The 12,602-nt window shown below is 38.7% G+C and overlaps 1 protein-coding gene across 2 annotated transcripts in view; it reads right to left on the bottom strand.

Moving 5' to 3' along the window:
* ADAM32 (ADAM metallopeptidase domain 32) overlaps positions 1-12,602 on the bottom strand; it is a 164,824-nt gene that overhangs the window by 4,535 nt on the left and 147,687 nt on the right. For both annotated transcript variants that reach the window (XM_027122882.1, XM_027122883.1), the window contains exon 21: positions 2,996-3,034. In XM_027122882.1, the coding sequence (XP_026978683.1) occupies positions 2,996-3,034 (39 nt within the window). The remainder of the gene's footprint in view (positions 1-2,995; positions 3,035-12,602) is intronic.

Genomic DNA, 12,602 nt, shown 5'->3' with positions numbered 1-12,602 from the left:
AAAGGTATGGCCACTGGGAATGCAATAGGCAAATTGTCTCAGCCATGTGGATGGAAAAGGATCACCTAGAGATGCAGGACCCCAGACCTCCACCATCTATAGAGGCAGGACCACAATTCCTCAATTTCATTACCCACAAATTTGAACTAGCAAGCATAGAAAATATTAAAACATTCATGCCCCAAGACAGGGAAAGCTGAAACATTTCCCTCTTCCTAAAGTACGCCTCTACAACTCGGGGTGTGCAGAGTTCCCATGAGAACAATCATTGCCCCTGAGGATGAGCTTACAAGTCTAAATTACAAACAACTGTGTGTTAAGTGCCCACAGGCACAGCACAGCAGAACAAAAAATTCACATATTGAGATAGATGGATAATATAAAAAACCTTTAATAGAAACATTTAGAATCTCCACAGAGATTCAGGCAGAAGTAAGGCAAGAAAAGGATAGCTGTTAAGAGAAGGAGTGATTTGGAAACTAATATGAGGAAATCAGTGGCAGAGAGAGACATGAAAAAGCATAGCATATGAACAGCCCGGTTAACAACTATGGAGGATAAAGTGAGAAGACTCTCCCAAATATAGTCATTTCAGATGCAGAAAAGATAAAGAATGGAAAAGAGGTGATAATTAAAGAAATGACTGATTGTTTTCCCAGAATTAATGACCTGAATGCTGGTATCTAAATACTATATGGAATCCAGAGCAGCGTAAATAAAAACAAATTCTATCAGAACATATCATAATAAAATAACAAAACGTTCAGGACAAAGAGGAAATCTTAGAAGTCACTTAGAGTAAACACATTAATTGAAAGGGAATAAATAAGTTAATCAGACTGTCAACTGAGGTCTCATCAATGCCAGTAAATGTCACATTACAGCAACACAATACTTTAAAAGAGCTGTGGAAAGTGACTCCCAACCACAAGTCTGTAACCATCTAAGTTGCCTTTCAAAGATGAGTGTGAAAAAGACATGTTCAGACATTTAACATCAAATGCTTATAACCACAGAAACTAACTAAAATTAAAAGCGTTGTACTTCAGGAAGAAAGAAATTGAAATTAAAATGAAAAAAAAAAAAAAAAACGGACTCAGGAATGAATAGTGGGAGTTCCCTGGCAGTCCAGTGGTCGGGACTCAGTGTTTTCACTGCTGTGGCCCAGGTACAGTCCCTGGATGGAGATCTAAGATCCCGCAAGCCACGCAGTGCGGCCAAAAATCTAAAATAAATAAACAAAATAAAATCCAGGGTTAAATACCATTAAAAAAAAAGAATGAATGGTGACCAAAGCAATTGGTAAATATGTTGTTAAGCCCTAGTAAGTATTCATTTAATATAAAATGATAGTAATAATAATAACTGACAAATGGAGGGGGAGTTGTGTAGGTGATCTAATATCCTTCTGTTGTTTAGAAGAAGAATGAAAATATTGAATTTTAGGTATTTAAAAAATTAATTAGACCTAAAGTGGTACTAATATAACATATACTGGGATTCATCCCACCTCCCTGCATTCTTTGACCTCAACAGTCTTTCCCACTGACTTTCTACCAGAAAAAGATTATTCCAAAAATAAATGACCTGAAAACTATAGTGGATGTTATGTTAGTAAAACATAGCAGTAGAGTCAAGTGACATTCTTTAAATATAAATGAATAAAATTATCCTAAAAATGTTTCCCTGGTATATACCAAGCCTGAAGGCTAGAACAGTGGATTAACATTCCAAATTATACTACTCTAGTTGAAATGTGCATTTACCTATGGGTAATTCTATCATCCCTTACCCAATGTAGGTGAATTAATATCCTAGGAGAGATGAATTATGTTGACAAGGTTTCAGGATGAGAGATAATATAATAAGAGAGGGAGAAAAGGGGGCAGTTATAACATTATAGATACATAGATTGTGTGTGTGTGTGTGTGTGTGTGTGTGTATTTGTCTATGTACCTTTGTGTTTGTGGATTTTTTTTTGGTCTGGTTGCCTGTGTGTGGAAAAGATTAAGTAATCATGCATTCATTCAACAAATATTTATTGAGCACTTACCATAAACCAACAACTCTGCTACATGCTGGCTATACAGTGCTATCCTCTACGATAACAGAGTATAATAAGACATACGTCCAAGGTGAGGAAAAAGTAACTGTGTTTCAGGACCATAAGTTAACTCCCTGATACTGAGAGGACATAATAATGAAAATCAATTCTTTTAGTTTGGTGAGAGTAACTTATGACTCCATAAGTGTCAGTAAAAGGAGAAGACCATAATGTCAAAAGAGAGATAAAGGATAAGAAAAGCAGGCATTGTAATGGAAGAGGAAGACCTCTTCTGGAATAAAAGAAATTAAACAACCCTGTTGTGCAGCCTAGACAGCTTACTCTGTAGATTTGGGTGTGTCTGCTAAGTGTACTTTGGAGAGACCTAGGTAGAATAACACCATCCAAAATTGTTGGATGTAGAAAACTAAACAATTATTGTATTATTATACAGACATATCCACCTTTCAGGAAATGGAAGGAGACCTAATTAAAACTACTTGGTAATCCTGAAAGGCTATGGAACACACAGAATTGTTATTCCTTTACAATCTTTTTCTTCAGCAAATTTTTCCTATGTGACCAGGGTAAGCCCTCATTCAGTTGTTCATGAGCATACATATTGGATTTCTAGAGTCTCCAATTAAAGAAGTAAACTTCCCCATTTATGAGTTAGCACCATAAACATTTCACCAATCACTTATTCCTCTGTTTCTCCAGAATAAACTCCCAACATACATTAACAAACTGAAGAAAAGAAGACATTGATTTATTTAGACAAATACTCACTACTTAACTAAGTTGGCAAATACTAAGAGGAATTTTTTTGTGTGTAGTACCTTATCAATTGTTGCTGCTCAATTAATACTTAGCAATTACTTGTTGATTCAATTTGTTCATCTTATTTTTTAACACATACTTATTTTAAGAAATTCTTTCTAATTTACTTACCTGACAGTATCTGTTTGGCTACTACTTTCTGATGTGGACCTAAAATGCAAGTGAAAATAATGCTTCTAAGTTAATACTTTAAAAAAAGTGTGCCTTCATAACAAATGAATGTCAGACCATTTTGTAACCTGTATTAACGCTTTTATACCACTAATTACCACTAATGCATCATTTCAAAAGATTACTAAGTTACAGTATGCAAATAAGTAACATTCTTATTTACCAATATACCATGTCCATAGAGAATATAAATGTCAAGTTCTCAAACAGAGGAGAAGGAAAACAGATTTGTCACTTCCCAGCTCAGAATATATGCTTGATTTTGAATGCCTGATTCTGGCCTTTAGGTTCTAACCTAATGCTTTACCCACTAGTAAACAAATTACTGCAGGAGGTGATTTAAAACCCTCACTGACTTCTAAACAATCAGGCAGACTGGGCTGACAGGGTAATTTCCACCTCCTATTTAACACACAGAGTAATAGTGAAAAAAATAACAAAAAATGCTAATGAAAATTTAAGGGAAGGAAGCCACATTTCTAATGATAGTCTGAAAAAAAAGAGGATATAGAAAGCACGAAAGGTAAATAGGAACTAAAGCTGAATGACCCTAGAGGTCGGGGAATCAGTTAGGGAGTGGAGCCCACCTGGAAAACTGGACCACCTCCTCTAACCTTGGAAGCCATGAAAGGCCATACCACCCACTAAGTGGAGATAGTATTATCATGAGTCTTAGAGATGCTGCAGGGAGATTGCTTCAGAAGTATAGGTGGAAAAGGATCACCTAGAGACACAGGAATCTTAGGTGCTTAAAATGCTTTAGGGATATGGATGGGATAAAACATCAAATACAGAAAGAGGAATCTTAAGCCTTTACTGTACAGGTTCAGGATACTAATTCATGTTTCCTATGAATTCTAGATGTGTAACATCTATGAATTCCATGTGTACCAAACACCTCAAAAGTTTATGACTGGGAGGGGAGTCTGTGGGAGAATGGATACATGTATACGTATGGCTGAGTCGCTTTGCTGTGCACCTGATACTATCACAACATTGTTAATCGGCTATACTCCAACAAAAAATTAAAAGCTTTTAAAAAAAGTTTATGACTTAGGAGGGTAAAACAAAATAATCTTGACAAGGAGGATTCTACAAAGCAGGATATGCAGAATTCTCATGAGACAATCATTGCTGCTTAAGATGGACTTACAATCAAATAAAAAAGCCAGTAAGAGGTAATGTTCACCTCTCGCGGAGTAAACTAATGAATTCATACACTAACAATTATAGGTAACAGGAAAAACTTCAAAAAAAAAGAATGCTTAGGATTTCCATAGAGATCAATAAAGGAACAGAATTCATTAAACAAGTAATGACAGAATGAGACCGGCCAAGATGGCAGAATAAAGATATTGAGCTCACCTTCTCTCATACCAAAATCACAACTATTTGCAGAACAACCATAGATGAAAAAGACCAGAACCTACATGAAAAGATCCACAACTAAAGATATAAAGAAGGAACCATACGAAATGGGTAGGAGTGGCAGAGTCATAATACAGTCAAGACCCATACGTCCTGGATGGGTGATCCACAATAGGAAAATAATTACAATTGAAGGGGTCCTCCCCAAGGTGTCAGGTGCCCCACATCAGGATGCCCAGCCCAGGAGTCCTGTGTTGGGAAGATGAGTGCCCAGAACATTTGCTGAAGGCTAATGGGGCTCACTTTCGGGAGACCAGAGAGCTGTGGAAAATAGACTCCATTCTTAAAGGGCACACACAGAATCTCACACGCTCCAGGACGCAGGGCAGAAGTGGTGAGTTGAATGGAGCCTGCGTCAGACCCACCTGCTGATCTTGGAGAGTCCCCCGGAGAGGCAGGAGGCAACCAGAGTTCACCCTGGTGACACAGACACTGACGGCAGACATTTTGGGGAGCTCATTCTACCTCGTGGACACCAGTACTGGCAAGTACCATTCTGGAATCCTCTTTCTAGCCTATTAGCCCCAGGACTAGTCCCATGCCCGCCCAACATCCTACAGGCACCAGTACTGGGACAGCTCAGGGCAAGGAAATAATTGGGCAGGGACACAGCCTCACCCACTAGCAGACAGGCTGCCTTAAGACTCCCTGAGCCCATGGCTGCCCCTGGTTATGGCCCGGCCCACCAGAGCATGCAGGGCCAGGCCCCGAACAGCAGTGCACAGGCACTAGACCCAGGACCCCCATGGTTCTGCAGCCAGAGACCCTGGGACCCAGCTCAACTCCTAAGTAGGCGGGCACCAGCCCCAGAATCCATAATCCCACCCACTAGAGAGCCTGCTCTAGACTCAGGACCAGGCTCACCCACCAGCAGGTGGACACCAGGCCCAGGACAAGGGCAGCCCCATAGCCTGTTCCCCCCCCCAACTAGAACGCCAATACAAGCTTCAGGACACACTGGGCCCTGCAGCCAGCTGTGTCAGGATCTAGCCCCACCCACCAGTGGTCTGACACCAGCTCTGGGACCCCTGGGCACTGTGGGCAGACCCCAGGATTAGCTTTGTCAGTGGGTCAACAATAGCCCCAGGAACTGGCTTCACTCACGGGGCGGTTAGCAACATCTCCAGGATCTCCTAGACCCCAACTCCACCCACCAGTGAGCCAGCACTAGCCTCGGACCCCTGCAGGGTTTCACATCCAGCTGTCTTGTGACCCAGCCCTGCCAACCAGGAGCCCACAGCTTCCACACAAGGCAAGGCCTGGCAACCAACCAGACCAGGGACCAGCCAAGCCTATAAAACCACTTACTGTAGCCAGCCTGCCACAACAGAAGGACCCACACAGCCCACATAGGGAGCAACCCTAGAGCATATAGCTCTGGTAATGAACAGGGAGTGTGCTGCTGGGATACATAGGAAATCTCCTACAAAAGGTCACTTCTTCAAGATTGGGAAACATAATCAACATACCAGATACATGGAAATCAAACTAGCAAGTTAGGTGAAATGAGGCAACAGAGGAGCAAGTTCCAAACAAAGGACAAAGATAAAACTCGTAAGAACTAAGTGAAATGGATACAGGCAATCTACCCAGGAAAGAATTTAAGGTAATGATCAAAAAGAGGATCAAAGAACTCAGGAGAAGAATGGATGAACAGAGTAAGAAGTTAAAGAACAACCAAACAGAGATGAAGAATATAATAACTGAAATGAAAAATACACTAGAAGGAATCAATAGTAGACTAAATGATACAGAGGAATAGATCAGGGAACTGGAAGAAAGAGTACTGGAAATCACTGATGCTGAACATAAAAAAAAAAAAAAATGAGAACAGTTTAAGAGACCTTCAGGACAACATCAAGCATATTGACATTCACATGATAGAAGTCCCAGAAGGAGAAGACAGAGAGAAAGGGGCAGAGAACATATTTGAAGACACAGTAGCTGAAAACTTCCCTAACCTGGGAAAAGTAGTAGACATCGAGGTACAGGAATTACAGACTGGGTGCTTAAACAGCAGACATCTGTTTCTTAAAATTCTGGAGGCTGGGAAGTCCAAGATCAAGGTGTCAGCAAATTTGGTTCCTGGCGAGAACCTATTTCCTGGCTTGCAGGTGGCTGCTTTCTTGCTGTGTCTTCACGTGGTGCAGAGAGAGAAGGAGCTCTAGTCTCTCTTCCTTGCCTTATGAGAACACTAATCCCGTCATGGGGACCCCACTTTCATGACCTCATCTAAACCTAATTTCAGCCCAAATGCCCCAATTCCTAATACCATCAGATTGGGGGATAGGGTTTTAACATGTGAATTCGGGAAGAGGAGACATTTAGTCCATAAGACTACTTAAAAAATCATTCCAAAATTTAGTACCTCAAAACATTTATTATTAACTCTCTTGGTTCAGTGAGTTGACTGGGATCAGCTGAGTAGTTCTCATTTGGGGTCTCTCATGCAGTTGTAGTCATGCGTCAGATGGATATCTAAGATAGGTGGATGTTCACACGCTGTCAACTAATGACAACTATCAGCTGGGAGCTCAGCTGGAGTTGTCACCCAAAGTGCCTGCATGTGGCTTCTCCACGTACTGGAGCATCTTGCAGCATGGCAGGTGGGTTCCAAGATAGAGGAATGCAACAGCAAGCATTCCAAAAGGCCCAGGTGACAGTTACATGACCTCTATATTAGTTATACATTGGTGATTACATACAGAATCATAAAGAGATTCAACTACTTCTTTTGGTAAGAATATTTCTTAGGTGGTATTGTGCACTTCCAGTGGAAGGGACGTAATACCTGGTTGTTTGTCTTTTTATGATAACATCCATTGATGATCAAACATCTAGATAAAGTAATTCATCAAGAGTTTAAATTTGCATTTTTCAAAGATCATTCTGGCTAGACTACAAGTTCTCTTAAAAAGAAATAAATGTCACAGTTATGTACAGCTTTATGAGAATGGCAATCAAAACCAAGTCATGATGATATAAAGATTTATTGGGTATCTCATCCTGGTTTGGTCATTTTAATAGTCTAAAAATAAATAAGTTCAAAGGGAAGAAAAAAAGGAATAAGTTGTTTTGGCATACTCTTTCCCTGATGCTGTTCAGTTACGTCAAAAAGAACCTCAGGGCTTCCCTGGTGGCACAGTGGTTGAGAGTTCGCCTGCCGATGCAGGGGATGCGGGTTTGTGCCCCAGTCCGGGAAGATCCCACATGCCGCGGAGTGGCTGGGCCCATGAGCCATGGCCGCTGAGCCTGTGCTTCCAGAGCCTGTGCTCCGCAACGGGAGAGGCCACAACAGGGAGAGGCCCCCGTAACGCAAAAAAAAAAAAAAAAAAAAAAACCTCATTAAAAATTTTTATTTGAAATAAAACATCAGTCCTTAAAGGTTAACAAAACATTAATTCATTAACCCCACAACCAGGATAGATAACTGTAGTCTTAATCATTGGGTTGCAAGTGCTTGCTTTTTCTTTCCTTTCTCCTTTTAAAAAATTTTTAAAAATTAATTAATTTTTTTGGCTGCATTGGGTCTGTTGCTGTGCGCAGGTTTTCTCTAGTTGTGGCGAGTGGAGGCTACTCTTCATTGTGGTGCACGGGCTTCTCATTGCTGTGGCTTCTCTTGTTGTGGAGCATGGGCTCTAGGCGCATGGGCTTCAGTAGTTGTGGCTCGTGAGCTCTAGAGCGCAGGCTCAGTAGTTGTGGCGCACAGGCTTCAGTAGTTGTGGCTCGTGAGCTCTAGAGCGCAGGCTCAGTAGTTGTGGTGCATGGGCTTAGTTGCTTCGTGGCATGTGGGATCTTCCTGGACCAGGGCTCGAATATGTGTCCCCTGCATTGGCAGGTGGATTCTTAACCACTGCGCCACCAGGGAAGCTCTAAAATTTTTTTTTAATTTAGGTACAGTCGGTATACAATATTTTGTAAGTTACAGGTGTACAGTATAGTGATTCATAATTTTTAAAGGTTATACTCTATTTATAGTTATTATAAAATATTGGATTTTCCCCCTGTATTGTACAATATGTCCTAATAGATGACTATAAGGAAACAGAAATACAAATCCAGGAATCAGAGTGTCTCCAAAAGGATCAACCCAAAGAGCAACACAAGACACATTATAATTAAAATGGCAAAAATTAAAGATAAAGAGAGAGTATAAAAAGCAGTATGGGAAAAGCAACAAGGTCCATGCAAGGGAACTCCCTTGTATGTACATACATATTAATAAGTACATATTTATTAATAAGTATGCACATATTAATAATTACTTAAATGAAAATGGACTAAATGTTCCAACCAAAATACATAGAGTGGCTGAATGGATACAAAAATAAACCTGTATATATGCTGCCTACAAGAGACTCATTCAGTGCTAAAGAAACACACAGACTGGAAGTGAGGGGATGGAAAAGGTATTCCATGTAAAAGAAAAATTAAAAGAAAGTTTGGGTAGCATTACTTATAGTAGATAAAATAGACTTTAAAGCAAAGGCTGTTAGAAGAGACAAAGAAGAATATGATATAACAATCAAGGGTTCAATCCAAGAAGATATAACAATTGTAAATATATATGCACCCAACATAGGAGCACCCAAATAATTGAAGCAAATTTCAACAAAAATAAATGGAGAAATCGAGAATAACACAATAATAGTAGGGAATTTTAACACCCAACTTAGATCAACAAACAGATCATCTAGACAGAAAATCAATAAGGAAATATTAAATGACATATTACAACAGATCAACTTAATAGATATATATAGAACATTCCATCCAAAAGCTGAAGAATACACATTCTTTTCAGGTGCGCAAGGAAAATTCTCCAGGACAGAGTTCATGCTAAGCCACAAAACAAGCCTCGGTAAATTTAAGAAACATTGAAATCATATCAAGCATCTTTTCCGACCACAACACTACGAGACTAGAAATCAACTATAAGAAAAAAAAACTGCAGAAAGCACAAACGCGTGGAGGCTAAACAATATTCTACTAAATATCCAATGGATCACTGAAGAAATCAAAGAGAAGATTAAAAAAAAATACCTGGGAACAAATGAAAATGAAAACACAACCATCCAAAATCTATGGGATGCAACAAAAGCAGTTCTAAGAAGGAAGTTCATAATTATACAAGCTTACCTAGGGAAACAAGAAAAATCTCAAATAACAACCTAACCTTATACTTAAAGGAACTAGAAAAAGACGAACAAACAAAACCCCAAATAGTAGAAGGAAAGGAACCATAAAGATCAGAGTAGAAATATATGTAATAGAGACAGAAAAAAAAATAGAAAAGATCAATGAAACTAAGAGCTGGCTCTTTGAAAATATACACCAAATTGATAAAAACTTTAGCCAGACTCATCAAGAAAAAAAGAGAGAATCCAAATCAATAAAATCAGAAATAAAAGAGAAGTTACAACTGACATCACAGAAATACAAGGATCATAAGAGACTACTAAGAGAAACTATATGTCAATAAAATCAACAATCTAGAAGAAATGGACAAACTCCTAGAAATGTACAATGTCCCAAGACTGAACCAGGAAGAAATAGAAAATGTGAATGGATCAATAATCAGTAATGAAATTGAAACTGTGATTTTAAAACTCCCAGCAAACAAAAGTCCAGGACCAGATGGTTTTACAGGTGAATTGGACCAAACATTTAGAGAAAAGTTAACACCCATTCTTCTCAAACTATTTAAAAAAATTGCAGAGTAAGGAATGCTTCCAAACTCATTCTACAAGGCCAGCATCCTCATGATATCAAAACCAGTAAAAAGAAAGGAAGGAAGGAAGGACGGAAGGAAGGAAGGAAGAAAGAAAGAAAGAGAGAAAGAAAGAAAAAAAGAAAGAAAGAAAGAAAGAGAGAAAAGAAAGAAAGAAAGAAAGAAAGAAAGAAAGAAAGAAAGAAAGAAAGAAAAAGAAAAGAAAGAAAGAAAGGAAGGAAGGAAGAAAAACAAAACTACAGGCCAATATCACTGATGAACACAGATGCAAAAATCCCAGACAAAATATTAGCAAACAAAATCCAACAATACATTAAAAGGATGATACACCATGATCAAGGGGGATTTATCCCAGGGATGCAAGGATGGTTCATTATCCATAATTCAATCAATGTGATATGCTACGTGAACAAGTTGAAGAATAAAAATCATATAATCATATCAATAGGTGCAGAAAAAGATTCTGGGTACAAAATTCAACTTTCATTTCTGATAAAAACTCTCCAGAAAGTGGGCATAGGGGGAACACACCTCAACAAAATGAAGGCCACATGTGATAAGCCCACAGCTAACATCATACTCAATGGTGAAAATCTGAAAGCATTTCCTTTAAGAAAAGGAAGAAGACAAAGATGTTCACTGTCACCACTTTTGTTCAACACAGTAACAGCATTCCTAGCCATAGCAATCAGACAAGAAAAAGAAATAAAAGGAATCCAAGTTGGAAAGGAAGAAGTAAAACTGTCACTTTTTTGCAGATGAAATGATACTATACATAGAAAATTCTCATCAATGAATTCAGTAAAGTTGCAGGATACAAAATTAATATACAGAAATCTGTTGCATTTCTATACACTAGCAACAAACTATCATAAAGAGAAATTAAGGAAACAATCCCATTTACCATTCCATCAAAAAGAAGAAAATACCTGGGAAGAAACCTACCTAAGGAGGCAAAAGACCTGTACTCAGAAAACTATGGCACTAAGAAAAGAAATAGATGATGACACAACAGATGGAAAGATATACTATGTTCTTGGATTGGAAGAATTAATATTGTTAAAATGATCCTATTACCTAAGGCAATGTACAGATTCAATGCAATCCCTATCAAAATACCAATGGCATTTTTCACAGAACTAGAACAAATAATTCTAGAATTTGTATGGAAACACAAAAGACCACTGATAGCCAATACAATCTTGAGAAGGAAGGACAGAACTGGAGGTATCACACTCCCTAATTTCAGACTATATTACAAAGCTACAGTAATCAAAATAGTTTGGTACTGGCAGCAAAACAGACATGTAGATCATTGGAACAGAATAGAGAGCTCAGAAATAAACCCACACACTTATGGTCAATTAATCTACAAAAAAGGAGGCAAGAATATACAGTGGAGAAAAGACAGTCTTGTCAGTAAGTGGTGCTGGGAAAACTGTACATCTGTATCTAAAAGAATGAGATAGAACATTTTATTACACCATATACAAAAATAAACTCAAAATGAATTAAAACCAGAAATCATAAAACTCCTAGAAGAGAATGTAGACAGAACACTCTTTGACATAAATTGTAGCAATAGCTTTTTGGATCTGTCTCCTAAGGCAAAGGAAACAAAAGCAAAAATAAACAAATGGGACCCAAGTAAACTAAAAAGGTTTTGCAGAGCAAAGAAAACCAATGAGAAAACAAAAAGACAACCTACTTAATGGGAGAAAATATTTGCAAGTAATATGACCGAAAAGAGGTTAATATACAAAATATATAGCACATCCAACTCAAAATCAAAAAACCAAACAACTGATTTAAAAAATGTGCAGAAGACTTGAATGGACATTTTTTCAAAGAAGATATACATAAGCTAACAGACACATGGAAAGATGCTAAACATCACTAATCATCAGAGAAATGCATATCAAAACTACAACAAGCTATCATCTCACATCTGTGAGAATGCCTATCATCAAAAAGACCACAAAGGGGCTTCCCTGGTGGCGCAGTGGTTGAGAGTCTGCCTGCTAATGCAGGGGACATGGGTTCGAGCCCTGGTCTGGGAGGATCCCACATGCCACGGAGCAACTGGGCCCGTGAGCCACAACTACTGAGCCTGCGCGTCTGGAGCCTGTGCTCCATAATAAGAGAGGCCGCGATAGTGAGAGGCCCACACACTGCGATGAAGAGTGGTCCCCGCTTGCCACAATTAGAGAAGGCCCTCGCACAGAAACTAAGACCCAACACGGCAAAAATAAATTAATTATTTAATAAACTCCTACCCTCAACATCTTAAAAAAAAAAAAAAAGACCACAAATAACAAATGTTAGTGAGGATGTGAAGTAAAGGGAACCCTCATACACTGTTGGTGGGAATGTAAATTGGTGCAAACA

The sequence above is a fragment of the Aethalodelphis obliquidens genome, unplaced genomic scaffold (genome assembly GCF_003676395.1).
Source record: "Aethalodelphis obliquidens isolate GAN/ISIS:26980383/991018 unplaced genomic scaffold, ASM367639v1 scaffold25, whole genome shotgun sequence".
Classification (NCBI taxonomy): domain Eukaryota; kingdom Metazoa; phylum Chordata; class Mammalia; order Artiodactyla; family Delphinidae; genus Aethalodelphis; species Aethalodelphis obliquidens.
The sequence above is the reverse complement of the archived record's forward strand: the minus strand, read 5'-3'. Positions and strand labels throughout refer to the sequence as shown.